The sequence below is a fragment of the Trichosurus vulpecula genome, chromosome 4, assembly GCF_011100635.1.
Source record: "Trichosurus vulpecula isolate mTriVul1 chromosome 4, mTriVul1.pri, whole genome shotgun sequence".
NCBI lineage: Eukaryota > Metazoa > Chordata > Mammalia > Diprotodontia > Phalangeridae > Trichosurus > Trichosurus vulpecula.
The window spans coordinates 14,657,037-14,672,975 of record NC_050576.1 but is presented as its reverse complement, the minus strand read 5'-3'; the positions used below and the strand labels follow the sequence as shown (position 1 = coordinate 14,672,975).

The 15,939-nt window shown below is 45.8% G+C and overlaps 1 protein-coding gene across 2 annotated transcripts in view; it reads right to left on the bottom strand.

Annotated features, from left to right (window-relative positions):
- Nucleotides 1-15,939, bottom strand: part of JAK1 (Janus kinase 1) — a 161,886-nt gene that overhangs the window by 24,329 nt on the left and 121,618 nt on the right. Inside the window, exons 8-12 of one of the 2 annotated variants that reach the window (XM_036756434.1) lie at nucleotides 15,593-15,778; nucleotides 8,382-8,539; nucleotides 5,063-5,186; nucleotides 2,439-2,628; nucleotides 995-1,101 (exon numbers count right to left, since the gene is read on the bottom strand). In XM_036756434.1, the coding sequence (XP_036612329.1) occupies nucleotides 995-1,101; nucleotides 2,439-2,628; nucleotides 5,063-5,186; nucleotides 8,382-8,539; nucleotides 15,593-15,778 (765 nt within the window). The remainder of the gene's footprint in view (nucleotides 1-994; nucleotides 1,102-2,438; nucleotides 2,629-5,062; nucleotides 5,187-8,381; nucleotides 8,540-15,592; nucleotides 15,779-15,939) is intronic. The other variant, XM_036756435.1, reaches the window with a different exon arrangement.

Sequence of the window (15,939 nt, the reverse complement as noted above, 5' to 3'; positions counted from 1 at the left end):
AAGGTCTAGTCCTGGCTTTAGTATTAACTCACTGTGTAATTTTGACCAATCACTTCTCTGGGCTCCATTTCCTCATCTATAAAATAAGGGATTGAACTAAATGCCTTTCAAGATCTCTTCCAGCTCTATCATTCTATGGGCTATGTTGGGAGACAGGGAAGGGCCTTAGCCAAAGCCCCATTTACCTAAAAGCTAATCCATGTCCATCCAGATCTTTTCCCTCTTTTAGGTTCTTTGTTAACAAAAGCCCTAAGATGTAGAGTTAACTTTTTTTCCCCTTAAGAAAGACAAACAATGTCCCTCAAGTAACCCAGGATAACTTCCCACTGAGCCTGAGTATTCTTTCCAGATTGCTACTTGTGGGCCAACAGCACCACTACTACTTAATCAGCAGGCTTAGGGTCTGAGTTGGAAAGGACTTCCCCTGTCAATAGCTCTTCACTGTTTTACAAAGAGCTTTCTTTGTAACAAGTCTGTGAGTAATACCTGGCTCCAGTAAGCTATTAACACATGCTTTATCTATTTTTCTGTCTATGGAGACAGGTAGGGGAGGTATTATCACTTTTGTTTTATAGATGACAAAACTGAAGCTGATGGAAAGTCAACGGTGTAGATAGTCAATAACTAGGGGAAAACTGTGAGAGGTAATGTGGGCAGAAAGATGCCCTAGATCTGGAGTTACTGGTCTTGGGTTCAAATCCTGTGTGTGTTAATGCGTAATTAGGCTTTATTGTCCTCATCAATAAAATGAGAGGGTTAGACTAGATGGCTCTCAGGCCTGTTCTGCCTCTCAGTCCATGATCTCATGATCCTTGATCCTTGAGGTGCTGACATCTGGTCCTTTAAGGCTAGGAGGGGACCAGCCAAAGCTGATTTCACTCCAGCAGGGAATAAAGCCCTATTATTCAGTTTTCCCTGACAACATCCCTGAGGGTAGATTTCTTCATCCCAAAGGTGACAGAGATATCCTGACAGGGGAATGCAATGAACTCACCTGAATGATGTCTTCCTTGAGAATTCGATGGAAACTCAGCTGGCTCATTGTGTAGACTGGCAAGCATTCCTGGGCCTTCTTGGTGGCCACAAGCAGATTAGAAATTTCTGGAAAAGATGGAGGGTACACATCCATTATACTGGAGAACCAACCGCTAGCTTCTGTTAGAACCTAAGAAGTCTGCCAATTTTGTAGAAGACAAAGCAGGCACCATGAAGGACGTGAAGTGAAAAAGAAGGCTGAGGGAGGCCTTTCTCTTGAGGTATTGAAGAGAATATACACAAACATATACATACATACATACATACATATATACGTACATGTGCTAAAAACATAGAGTCAAAGCTCAAACCATTTCTACTGGATAATAGAGAGTGCTTGTGTATGTGTACATACACATACACACGTACATTTGTATTTTATATTTCTATTAATATATGATATTATTAATATTATTATATGATAATACATTAATATATATGAGTGTGTACGTATATATGTTAACATACATATGCATACATATTAACTGTCTATGGAGACACCAAGCCGCCATTTTGAACTTAACAATCCTCAGCAAATATGAACATTTTATTATAAAAGAAAGACTAAAACATCTCCATATGAATGCTCTCTCATCCAGCAGAATGCAAGGTCCCTGAGGGCAGGGACTGGTTAAACTTTGTCCTTGTATCCCTAGCGTCTATCAAGGTACCTGGCAAATAGCAGAGTGTTTAATAAATGTTGGAATGAATTGATTTGCTGAATGCTTAACAATGTTCTATGAGGGAGCAAAAGGGATGAGTATACAGATGGAGCTCACTAGGGAATGTCTGCAAGAAGATCCCAGGCTCCCAGAATCACAGGGCTGGAAGAGATCTCAAAAACCATCTGGAATCACTTGTACCTGAATAAGAATCCCTTCTCTAATCTCCCACACCAGTGGATCCCCAGCCCATGCTAAAGAGATCTCTGGAGAAGGGAATCCACTCACTCCTAAGGAAGCTTCTTCCACTTTGGGAAGGAAGGAGGGAAGGAGGGAGGATGGAAGGGAGGGAGGAAGGAAGAAAGGAAGGAAGGAAGGGAGGGAAGAAGGGAGGAAGGGAGGGAAGAAGGAAGGAAGGAAGGAAGGAAGGAAGGAAGGAAGGAAGGGAGGGAGGAAAGGAGGAAGGAAGGAAGGAAGGAAGGAAGGAAGGAAGGAAGGAAGGAAGGAAGGAAGGAAGAAAGGAAGGAAGGAAGGAAGGAAGGAAGGAAGGAAGGAAGGAAGGAAGGAAGGAAGAAAGGAAGGAAGGAAGGAAGGAAGGAAGGAAGGAAGGAAGGAAGGGAGGGAGGGAAGAAGGGAGGAAGGGAGGGAAGAAGGAAGGAAGGAAGGAAGGGAGGGAAGAAGGGAGGAAGGGAGGGAGGGAGAGAAGGAGAGAGGGAGAAAGAACCTTCCCCAGTAACATACCTCTCGGTTTCGGCTGGCAGCATTTCTTCAGGACAAAGCTGATGTTGTCTGTTTTCAGGATCTGCTTTTTGAGATGGTCCATCAGGCCTCTGAGGGAGGGGAACACTCGATCGGAACCATGCAGGGAGTATTTCCCCTTCTTCACTTCAATCTGGAAATTCTTGTACTGTTTCTGGCTCGTCAACATCTGCTGTTGGGAGAATAACAACCTCTGTGTGAATGTCATGCCCATGTTCAAAGGGACCTGGGGGAACACTGCACTTGGCCATCTCCAGTTCCTGCCTGGTGCCTGGGATGGAACTGTCAATTGATTTCCCATCTCTCTGCCTCTGCACTGGCTGTGCCTCCTGCCTGGAATGCTCCCTCTCCCCATCTCTGCCTCATAGGACCCCTCTGTTTTCTTCAAGGCTGAGCTCAAGCCCCACCTTTTTTCTTCCGGAAGGCTTTCCTGCTCCCCTAGCTGCTGCAAGTGCCTTCCTCTGTATGGCCACCTTTCATCAACTTGGTTCTGTATCTTGTCTGTACCAACACATGCATTTGTTGTCTACTTGGGTAGAATGTAAGCTCCCTGAGGCCAGGGGATGGTTTGGTTTTGTCTTTGCATCCTCTGCACCTAGCATGGGGACTGGCACATGGAAAGTGCCTAATTCGTACTAAGTGCTGATTGATTTAAATGGGATGGAAGTGAACGATTTCTTTGGGGTCTGACCTATGATTGGTGTAGAGAACTAATGGGGAGAAAAGTCTCTTCAATCCAAGTCAGCTCCTGCTCTGCATCTTACTTAGAGTAAGTCTCAGAAGGATACTGAGCATCCTGACTCTGCCTCTCCCAAAGACGGACCAGGCTGGGATCCGCCTAATCACATTAAAGTGACACTAAACGTCCTCCAAAGGCTAATGGACAGGGAGAGTTTGGTATGACAAGCCCAAGCATTATTCATTAAGAGAGCAAACATTTACCATCCAAGAAAGAATACTGTTTAGAATGGAAAGGCATCAGGAACCCTGGGCTTTGGAGCTTCCAAGCTAAAGGACCTCGGATCAATCATTTAACCTCCATGGACCTCACCTTTCTCATCTCTAAAATGGGCACACACATAAACTACTTTCATTACCAACCTCAGAATTATTTCAAGGCTCAAATGAGATAATATATGTAAAGCACTTTTATAAGCCTTAAAGCACAGTGGAAATGTTGGTTAGTTATTAATTAGCATTATAAAGCATTTTTCATAATCATTTTAATTGACTCCTGTACCAATCCAGTGAGATCAGTACCACAAGCATTTTGATCCTGGGGAGGTGACATGATCCGGTGGAGAGAGCATTGACTAGAGGCAATGAAGAGTTCAAATCTCACTTCTAATGCTTATTACTCATATGACCTTGGGCAAGTCATGTAACCTCCCTAGGCCTCAGTTCCTCATCTGTAAAATGAAGGGGTTGTGCTCCATGGCCTCTGAAGCCTCTCCCCACTAGAGCTCTGTGATCCCTACTTTACTGGAGAGGAAACTGAAGCTCAGATGGTTTAAATGGCTTGCCCCGTGTCCCAGAGGTGAGATCGAGCCCAGGATTGTGGGAGGTCCAGGTGTGGAGAAATACATCCATTAAAGCACGCCTCCTGTCAAGGCAGTTTGAAAAGGGGGTGGGGAGCGATTCTTCTGACATTGGCAGAAGATGTGTCATTTCAAATCCATTCTCCCATGTGTTCCCTTTGGTAGCTCTGAGTTCCTTCTGTCCTTTCTTTTTCTCAGATGATTTGAATTCTCTCAGGCCTTTGGCCAATTTCCATTCCTCTGCTTCTCATGTCCTAATGCCTCCCCACTAAGCTCTCCCTTCTCCAAACTAGGATATGTTTACTTGGTATAGAAAAGTGCGTTTCCAGTTCACTTTACCCTCAAAGGCCAGAGTTCTCCACTGAGACGTCATTAGGTCCCAAGACCCAGAAGGTCCCTTGAGGCCCAGAATCTCTGGGTTGGATAGACCTTCCCAGGACACTCAGTCCAAACAAGATCTGAAGAGAATCCCATCTATCACGTCCCTGGCAAGTGATCATGTAGCCACTTCTTAAAGACCTCTGGCAGGAGGAGCCCACCCCCTCTGCCCATTACATGCATTTCTTTTTTAAAAGGGTTTTTTGATGAATTTTGGTTTTTATATCACACTCATTTATAGAAATAGGATGCTAGATTTGAAACAGAAAGGGACCTCAGAGGCATCTAGCCTGAGTATCTCATTTCATAGATGAGGAAACTGAGGCACAGAGTGGTCGGTGCCACCTACCTGCCTCTTGTTTGTAGACTTCCTAACATCAAGATGAGATCTGCCTTCTTAGAACTTTCCCACAGTATGGAAGGAGACCCATATTGGCCAGGCCAGGCCAGGTCATCCACTTCCTGAAGTGGGAAAGCCTGGGCATTGGATGGCTGAGTCCAGCTCTCTGAACCAATCCCATGACCTTTTACCCTATAGACTGGCTTCTGTCACCCCCGTTCTATTCCTGTGGGTGAACAAGGGAGCCCCAGGCCAGGATCCATCAGAGCCCTCTACTGTCATTAACCACCACTCCCTCCTGCCAACTCCCCAAGCCAAGCCAACCAAGAGAAGCCAAATCTTGGGCTGACCTCTGATTTCTCCAAGCAGGTCACGGTCATGAGGATGTTATCAAAGTCTGTGCAGCTCCAGCGCAAGACGTACATGCCTTCCTCGCTTCCTTCTTGTCTCAGCTTGTTGATTGCATACTCAGTACTGTAGGAAGGGAAAGGAGGCAGACAGAGGTGGGGAGATCACTTAGAGTCGCCATATTGAATCTGCTCCAAGTCCCTCCACCTCACCGAGGCTGTCTGTGGTCTTCCTAGCTGCTCTCTAGTCCCATGGTGTCCTTGCTGTTTTCTCATTAGATATTTATCTTTATTTCCGATGGATCACTTTGTTTCTACATCACATTGATTTGAAAATTCAACCCTCCCCCTCTGCCTTACCACACAAGCCTTTCCTTGAAACAAAAATACTTTTAAAAAGATCAAAACAAATACATTGACCACTGCTGACAGCATATGCAACATTCTTCACCCAGAGCCCCCCACCTCTCCAATGAAAGGAAAAATGCACATTTTCTCATCCCTTCTATAGCAAATATGGTCATTAGAATTCTTTCTGTCTTTATTATTTTAAAACAAGGCAGCAGGAGGCATAGAGCAGTGGATGGACTTGCCCAAGATCTCCCAAGCTTAAGAGTAGCATGACCAGGTCTAGGGTTCCAATATGAAGTGATCTGCCCAAGGCCACACAACCAGTATGTGTCAGAGGTGGTACTTGAACCCAGGTCATCCTGATTTTGAGACGAGCTCCTAATGCTCAATGACCACACCAATCCACAAGGAATAATATGGTGGAGGTGGGGAGGGCAGTGGAGGGGAGGAGTATGCCTGAAAGTTGGAAGGAGACTTGACCCCAACATGACCCTGAGACAAGACCAAAGGATCTTCCCTTATAGCCTACAAGGGTGTGCTGGAGCCAGCTCATACCAGCTCACGAGAGCTGATTATTAAATTTTCAGTGTGAGTATTTGCACCTCAGAAATCAGCACATGCTACAAACCAGGTCTTGATTTATTGTTTTGTTAATTGTATAAATTTAAGAAAGGGATGAGGAAAGTGTTAACAATACAGAGTAACCTGAAAAGTCTGCCATGTGTATATTTTTTGTTTTGAGAGAGCCAGTTGTTAAACATTTACCAACACGCTACTGCTTGTAAGACATACGTGATGTGAGCAAACAGAAGAAGTTAAGACTTCTCTAGTTTTGGTTTAGTCTTGGCCTTAGTGTGGGATGGACCAAGTCACTTATTCTCCTCATGGCCTTTGCTTTTTCCATTTATAAAAGATCAATTAACTGAATAATTTATCCCCAATCTTGAAGCTCTAAGTCTCAAAATTGATCATTATCATGGTGCCCTTAGGGATTCTGGTAGAAACATAAGGGAGTGGTCACCCATTAGCTTTTCTTCCCTTATCATTAGATTTTTGACACCGCCTCCAGAGTATTTGGGGATGGTTCTATGGCCTATGGACTAGAAGCCAAAAGATCTGGGTTCTGGCCCAGGGTTGTGTGACCAAGGGTGAGCTAATGGTCTTCTCAGTGGCAGAGTTTTTTCATCTGTAAAGTGACCATGAATTAGATGAATTATGAGGTCCCTTCCAGCTCTAAATTCCAATATGCAAAAGGTGTCTGACGGGAGGGAGTAGTACTAGAGAGAGGGCTGGAAATGGAGTGAGTCAGGATACCTGGGTTTGAGTCTCTCTTCACCTGGCTGTGAACTTGGGTTAGCCATGACACATCCAGTCAGCTGCCCACTCCTTTCTGCACAGTACCTGTCCCAGAGTTCCCTTGTCTATGTGGCCACCATGCTAGACCAAATCCTGACCACCTTTCTCCTGGATTACTCCTGCTTCATGGCCTCCCCTCTTCTGTCTCTCCCCACCCAATCCATCCTTCACCCACCTGCCAAAGGGCAGACAAGATTACCTCCCTGCTCAATAAACTCCAGTGGCTTCCTATTAACTTTAGAATGGAATATGTATTTTTACATGTAATTGGGGAAAAATAAAAATTTTTTTTAAAAAAGAGTGAAATATAAACCCTTCTGTTTGCCATTTGAAACTCTTCTTAACTTGGCCCCTTCCAACCTTTCCTGACTTCTTCTGTATTACTTCCCATTATCCACTTGGTGCTATACTCATGTGTCTCACATGGAATAGCTTCAGGGTACAGTGCATAGAGCCCTAGACCTGGAATCAAAAAAGACCTGAGTTCAAATCAGGCCCTAGACACTTACTAACTGTGTGCCCTTGAGAATCTCACTCAACTTGTTTGCCTCAGTTTCCCCAACAGTAAAATGGAAAATAATGGCACCTCTCTCCCAGGATTGTTTTGAGAATAAAATAAGATAACATTTGCAAGGTTTGCACTTTGCAAACCTTAAAATGCTACCTAAGTGCTGGCTGTCGTTGTTATAAAGTGCCAATATTTTGTAATGAATAGGACCATGGGATTATCTAGCTAGGGCTGGAAGGATCACAGAGGCCTTGTAGTCCAGCCCTCTTATTTTGCACATGAGGAAACTGAGGCCCAGGGAGATCAGATAGGGAGCAAACATCAGAGACAAGATTTGAACCCAGGTCCTCTAAATCCAGAGCCAGGACCCTTCCCCAGTACCAGAGCTGCCAGAGGTGGATTTGAACTCAGGTCTTCCAGACCCCAAGCCCAGTGGTCAGTGTACTACAGCATGCTGACTCTCCAAAGACTGTCTAAGCCAAATCTGCACGCCATATTGGACATACTGCAGGAAGCATTGTTGGTCCTTAAAGAGATATCAGGGAGTGTGGTCATAGGAGGACAGCCCTAGAGCCAGAAAGGGTCCCTGAGGCCAGCATCCAGTCCAACTCCATCATTTTACAGATAAAGAAACTGAGGCAAAGAAGAATTATGTGACTTGCCCACAAGTATCTAAAGCAGGCTTAGAAACCAAGATTTCATGACTCCTGAGTCCAGCATTTCACTCCCTATACCAGGCTGCCTGTAAGAGCACCATCAACCTCATCCTACAAATGGGAAGGGAGAAGCTTGGCCTGGCTGCTGCCACTCACACGGCCTTGTAAGTATTGGGGCTAGGCCATGGCCCCGGGTCATCGAGGGTTTATCCTACTATGCCAGTGCTACAGAGATTGAAATGGTTTCCTTGGTTTCACTTAACCTAAGCAAACTAACTCACCACCACACAACACATGCACACCCACACGCACGAATACACGCGCACACACGCACACGCAAGCATGCATGCACACAAAACCGCTAAAGATTCATCAAAGTCCAAATGGCAAGGAGGCCATATCGCCAGACCACCAGCTCAGTTTCTTTCCATCAAAAGGCAATTTAACCAACCAGATGGGCCCATGGCAGCCATTTTCTATGTTGTGCACAATCAGCGGAGGAGCGACATCTGTGCAGAGGTAATGATGGGCATCTGCCGTGAGTCGGAAATACCCGTCCACCAGAGACACGAAGGACAAGGCTTCCTCGTGGGAAGACAGGCTTAACTCCTGCATGAAACAAGAAAGAGACAGAGTCCAGAGATCACTCTACAGCCACCAAGCAATTTGGGAAGGCATCAGCATCATCTTCAAATGACACTGCACAAGAAGCTTTCAAAAACTTTTCCTAGAGGAAGAAATCAAAAGCACTTGGGAGCAGCATGAGGCACATCTTGTCCCTGTCATCCTGTGGGCGGCTGGAACTAGCCCAAAGATGCTTTTACCCAACCCACAGCAAATGAGCTTCCATCCAGAAGACGAACAAGACCAACTCCATCTTGGATCAGCCTTGACAATGAGAGCCGAGGTAATGAGCACATTCACCTGAAGCCACAAGGATGCTGATGGGATACAAAACACAAAGGGGGCAGCATGAAACTGTCAGACACAGACCCCACAGAAGATCAGAACCTCCTCGGCATTTTTCTCTATTGCTTAAACCACTCCCCACCCCTACCACCTTTAAATCTGTAAAAATGTAAAGCTTGGCTGTGTAGCATTGAAAGAATGCTCAGAGAAACCTGCATCTACTCCCCACTCGTTTAAACAACTCATGTCTCTTTTGGTTTAAGTGACTGTTTTTGACTTGGTCTGGTTTTTGACAATCCCAATACTTGTTACTGATTTCTAAAAAGGAGGCAGAACGCTGTGCCCCTGTGCACACAGAGCATTAAATATTACAATAGCTTCCATTTGCATAGCACATCCTATTGCCAGGCACTGTGCTAAGCACTGCACAACCATGATTTCATTTGATCTTCACAACAATCTGGTGCTACTATTATCCCCATTTTACAGATGGGTAAACTGAGGCAAACAGAGGTTAGATGACCTGGCCAGGGTCACACAGCTAGCAAGTGTCTGAGGCTGGATTTTAATTCAGGGCATTCTGATTCTAAGCACAGTGCTCTAACCACACAGCTGCACCCCAAATAGAGTGGCCATGGAGAATTCAATAGAAAATACTGAAAGCAGAATAGTGACGGGTCCCAGGGTCATTTCTACTGCCTCCCTGCCTGCAAGGTGAGAAGAATGAGGTGCTGGTAATGCAGGGACATTTCGATCATGCCATACACAATACATCCGTGCGTGCGTGCGTGCATGTGTGTGTGTGTGTGTGTGTGTGTGTGAAATGTAACAGTATATCATTTGAACTTTATAAACATTGTTTCATCTCATCGTGATAAGAATCCTGCCCCGCGTCTGGCAACATTTTAGGATCCTAAGCCTAGAGCTGGAGGAAACCTCAGTGGGTACCCAGTCTAGCCCTTTCATTTTATCTAAGGGCAAACTGAGGCCCACGGCTGCTAGGTGGCGCCATAGTACCTAGGGCATGAGTCAGGAGCCTCAGACACTTACTAGCTGTATGACCCTGGACAAATCACTTCACCCTGTTTGCCTCAGTTTCCTCACCTGTAAAATCAGGATCATAATAGCACCTACCTCCCAGGGTTGTTGTGAGGATCAGATGAGAGAATGTCATTGTAAAGCATTTAGCACAGTGCTAGGCACACAGGAGGTACTACATAAGTGCTTGTTCCTTCCCTCCCCACTCAGTCACCCCATCTGCAAAATGGAGCAATAACAGCCTTTACCTTCCAGAATTGCTATGATGATAAAATGAGAAAATATTTGTAAAATGCTTTGGAAACTTTAAAGTGCCATACATAGAAATGCAAATTTTTATCATTATTATTATGACTCCAAATTCAGCACTCAGCTGCCTTTCCCCTCTGGCTGGAGGGCAGAACATGAACCTCCTCCCCAAGTCTTCCTTTGGGCTCGCACCTTTCTGGCTAAACTCTTCATTTGCCATCAGCTGCTCTACTTGGTTTTTTTTCTTTTTTTTTTTCGTTCTTTTTTGTGCTTGGTTTCAACTGCATGAACATCACGCCCTGCTACCAGGTACCTTCTGGAGCTTCTTTTGCAACTCCTTTTTCTGTATCATTTCCCCCCATTAGACTGCAAGCTCCTGAGGCAAGGCGCTGTCTCTTTTTCTTATTTGTATCCCCAGTGTTTAGCACAGTGCCTGACACATAGTAGGCACTTAATAAATGTTTATTGACTGTTGCATATACTTGTATGTGTACATGTTGTATCTCTCCCTGCTTCCTCTGGCCTTTCACCATTAGAATGTCATCTCCGTGACAGCAGAGACTGGTTCATTCTTTGTGTCTCTACCTCCAGCACCAGCACAGTGCTTGGCACATAGTAGGTGTTTGGTAATTATTTGGTAACTAATTGGTTATACCACACTCCCTCTCTAATGGAGACAGGAACAAAGCTGCTCTGGCTTAAGGGAATAGTGTGGACTTAGCCTGATGAGACAAGAGGCTGATGAACCAGGAGACCTGAGGCAGGTCCTGGCCCTCCTGCCTCCTGGCCCTCTGGCCATGGGCAATCACTACAACATTATTCTGGAAAATGAGGACGTGAGGTCAGAAGCTCTCCCAGGTCCCTTCTAGCTCTAATGATCGATGACTGGATGTAGTTTACAAAGATGTGGCAAGGATGAAGTCCATCAGAGCAGCTGGGTGGAGCAGTGGATAGAGCTCTAGTCCTGAAATCAGGAGGATCTGAGTCCAAATCTAGCCTCAGATCAGACACTTGACATTTACTAGCTGTGTGACCCTGGCAAGTCACTTAACCCCAATCACCTCAAAAAATTTTAAAAAAAGAATGCAATCCATCCAGTGGAGGTCATTTCTAAGGACACAGCCCTGGAGCTTGGCACAGACTCACTGGGGTTGGAGGAGGAGGGCAGGGTGTGCCCATTAACGAGTACCAAACTTTAATGGAATGAGCCATTGGCAAGACTAACAAAAACTGATAATGAAGAATTCCTTTCTCATCTATAAAATGGGGTGATACTTATCTCCCGTGGCAGTCCTGAGGATCAAATAAAATAACGTCAGAAGAACGCTCTGCAAACGTTAAAATGCCAGAGCAACATCACTTATCGACTCTATTGTTGTCAACACTTTGAGTAATGCAACTACCTCTTCACTTTTCAAGGCACTTTCACATCTCTCTCTGGCCCACTTGGTCCTCACAAGACCCCTGAGAGGCACCGACACAGGGGCTTTAATGTCCATTTCACAGACAAGGAAAGCCAAGGGAGCCCCAGTAATGTTCAAGGGCACCAAATGAATTAGCAGCCGAGGCAGGGCTGGAGGCCGGGGCTCCTGGGTCGTCACCTCTGAGAGGACATGGGGCTCATGTTTGCACAATACTGTGAGGTCTGCAAAGGGCTTGCCTTGCAACAACGCTGTGGGCAGTAAGGAGGGTGAGCATTATCATTCCCATTTCACAGATGAGGGAGCTGAGGCTGTGACTTGCCCAAGGTCACAGAACCAGGAAGCATGCGAGCTGGGATGGAACCCTGGTCTCTCCTGACTCCAAGTTCAGCACCTTTTCCACTAGCCCCTGACAATGACTACAAAAGCTCGGTGGCATGAGAAAAAGCAGGCGGAGTTACTCAGGGAATGGGTAATGGGGGCAGTGATTCTTGGGCAATAATCTGGAGAGCCAAGGCATCACTAGAGAGAAAGGGAATCTCCCATTGAAGGAATGCCTCAAGTAAAAGGAAGTGGTGGCAGATGTGAGCAGAGATAGCCCTTAGAAGAGGCATCTCTGTTCGCTGGCAAGCGCTGGACCTTCTGGAGTCAGACCCACTTCTAGACTCTCCCTCAGACACCTGACAGCTGTGGCATGCTGTGAAACGAGCATTTCTATAAGATGGAGGCAACGCTCGCATGTGTTTACTCACAGAGTTATTATGAGCAAAGAGCCTTTCAAGCAAGGGGAGCCTATAGGCAGGAGACCTTCATTTCCAACATCTGGAAGTTCATTTTTCAAGACAAGTGCAAACTCCTATAAGCTTCTGAGAAGGGGCAAAGAAACCCTAAGTCAACAAGTTAACAAACATTCATCAAACACTTACTAGCACCAAGCATGGTGCCAAGGGCTAGGAATACAAAGAAAGGCAAAACATGAGCCGCCCCTCAAGGAGAGTGTGTCCTGATGGCAGATTGAAGCCATGAAGACAACTACGTCTTTGAGGAATATGATTGGAAGAGGAGGTGGGGGGATACAGAGAGGCTTTCAGAATGGAAAGGGAAGGACATTGTCTGTGAAATATCACAGGGAAAAAACACGACTTTACCTCCTACACCCACGTTGACAAAAAAGGAGAGGAACTGAATTGATCTCAGGTCTAGCAGAGGAATGGTGTATACATGGACTTGTTCAATTCACCAAGGATTTCTTTAGCGCCTGCTATGAAAAAGGCACTGAGTAAGAGGCAGGAGATACAGCGACAAAAAAGAAATGATGTCTGCCCTCGGGGAGTTTATATGTCGCTGGGGGTGGTGGGACAGGGTGAGGAGTATGATACATTTAAAAGTGAGAAAATACAAAAAGATACAAAGTAATTTCAAGAGGGAGAGCGTGTTAACAATGCAGGGGGATAAGCAGGTCAGGAAAGACCTTGAGTGCGATGTTATACTAGAAACTGTACTTCAATCAATCGATCAACAAACAGTTGTAACACTTACTATGTGCCAGGCACTTTCTAAGTGCTGGAAGAAATATAGGTGTGACATAAGGAAGAGATAAGGATCTGCATCCCAGGAATGGGAGACAAGGCAAGTGAGTAAGAGAGGAATGTCACGGAACTGACTGAACAGATGTGAGGGGACCTGGGAGATGGCAGTACCATTGATGGTAACTGTCAAGGTTGGGGAAGGGACAACTAGGAACTCTCTTAAAGACACATTTGATATCAGGACCATGGTGCATGGTTCCTGCTGGAGAAAGGGTCAGGGTAAACTTAGCACCTTTCACAATGTGGTTCCAAACCACCTTTCCAGACTGCAGCCTAACTCCCCTTCATGCACTCTGGAGACCAGCCAAATTGGCCTGAGTGTTCCCCAGATGGGATGTTCTTATCTCTCGTTTCTGTGCATTGGCACTAGCTAACTCCCATCTCAGGAATTCCCTCCCTACTAAGATCCTCTTCTCAGAATCTCTGGATTCCTTCAAGCTATAGCTCAAACTCTCACTCCCTTTTGTACGAAGCCTCTCCTGATTCCGACAATTCCTTGTAATGATTTCATCTGTTTTTTAATTACTTGGGTGGGTATTTGTGGCTTCTTATTGTATATCCAGTGCTGAGCACTGCCTGCCACACAGTAGGTGTTTGTTGTTATTGTTCAGTCATTTCAGTCATGTCCGACTCTCCGTGACCCCATTTGGGGTTTTCTTGGCAAAGATACTGGAGTGGTTTGCCATTTCCTTCTCCAGTTCATTTGACAGATGAGGAAACTGAGGCAAATGGAGTTAAGTGACTTGCCCAAGGTTACACAGCTAGTAAGGGTCTGAGGCTGGTTTTGAAGTCATGAAGATGAGTCTCCCCGACTCCAGGTCTGGTGCTCTATCTTTCTGCAGTGCCACCTAGCTGCCTATCTGCAAGAAGCATTTATTGCACACCTAAGAGATGTGCTGTACAGTGTTAGGCACTGGTGTTGGAAAGACATAAATGAAGCTGTCCCTGCCCTCAAGGAGCATACATTGTATTTGGGGGAAAGCAAGTACACATATAAACAGGTGTAACAAAGTCAGTACAACTTTGGTAGGCAGGCACTAGAGATGATGGCTGATGATCAAGGAAATCGGCCTCTTTCCCTTTTCCCACCACCATATTCCTGGCATCCTCACTCCTTTCCTTCTCTTTTCACAGTGCCTTCCTCTGTCTCACCATCTGTTCTTTTAATAGTCAACATTTCCACTCAGACTAACCTTTCCATTTGGATTGGGTCAGCAAGTGCCTGCTCACCCCACCCCCCAATCTCCACTTCCCCTACAATATAGATCTATCTGCCCATGTAAAAGGCATGTTTGAGGGGTGCCAAAGAAGAGGAAGCAGGAGTAGCAGAGGTTTCCCTCTTTAGACCATGAGACAGGCAGAGATTCAGCAGAAAGAGCTGCCAACATGGGCCTGGCTTCATACGTATCTGCTTTGAGGCCACATCCAGCTAGTGACCATCCCTCACTACACAGTGGCCAGGAGCATGCGAGCACTTTGGGGGAAACAGTACTGCCAATTGATGGCCTTTTCCTATGAATCTGCTAACTTTCTGTAAATTAATCTTGGATGCTGTCAATCTCTGGCAAGCTGGCCAGCCAGGGCCAGAGGCTTGGTTGGAGGAAAGACCTTGCTAGGATTGGCGTTTAAGGGGCTCAGTGAAACTCAGTGACTTGGACTTGACCAAGATCCTGTTTTCACCCAAACCTCAAAGAAACAATATTTTCTTGGGAAAGAGATCTGAGGCAAGCACGTGGTTGGTGCCCATTTCAATTCGACTCAACCCATGGTATCGTCAGATGTTATATAGTCAGAGGAATATCGACAGAAGGGACCTCCAAGGCCGTCTAATCATAAGATCAGAGATCAGGAAATGTAAGAAAACTTGGAGGTCATTTAGTCCAACACACTCACTTAACAGATGAGGAGAGGGGGCCAAGAATTATCAGTTAAGTCACTTGCCCAAGGTGACATTGAACTGAGCACCCATTGGGTCCAAGTTCCAGTCAGTCCTAAGCACTGGGAATAAAAAGACAAAAACAAATCAGTCTGTTCCCTCAAAGAGCTTACATTCTGCTTGGAGAACACAACAAAGACAATTAAGGTAATATAAAGTAATGCGAAGTAATTTCCAGAGAGGGAGAAAGAGAGCACTAGCAATTGAGGGGATCAGAACAGGCCTCTCATGGGTGAGGCAGGTAAGGTAAGTGGGGGGGGGGTGCATCCCAGGCATGAGGGGCAGAGGCAGGGCAGGAAATGTGGTATACATGGAACAGGAGGAGGATAGACAGGAACAGAGCAGACCAAGGAGAGCAAGGTGGAATAAGGGTAGAAAGGTTGGGGAGCCAGATTGGGGAGGGTTTCGAATGCCAGGCAGAGGATGGTGTCCTTTGAGCACCCCCACGGCCACTGTAGGCAGCTTTGAAGACAGAGAGGAGGAAGAGGAGGAGGAAGAAAGGAAAGCAGGGCCTCCGTACCATCTTCTTGTTGTCTTGCTTGTTAATGCTGACCACGGATTCCTTGATGACAACATGGGTGATTTCAGGGAAATAAGAGAAGTTGGTCCATTCCTCCCGAGCTTTGTTCTTCTCCTCATCTTTCCTGTGTTTGCTTTCCTGCTTCTTCCTCTTCAGCTTATTTTTCTCCTTCTCAACAGGAACCACCTAAAAAGATAAATGAGGAAACTCCTCAGTGAGGCAGGACTTGCCTTCCCCCTTGGAAACAAAGAAACATGTTCAATAAAGTGAGTGCCACCCCGGGCTTGAGCACAGCTAACCACTCGTCCTTGGCCAGTCCCAGAGAAGGGAATGATCTGCGGAGTAGG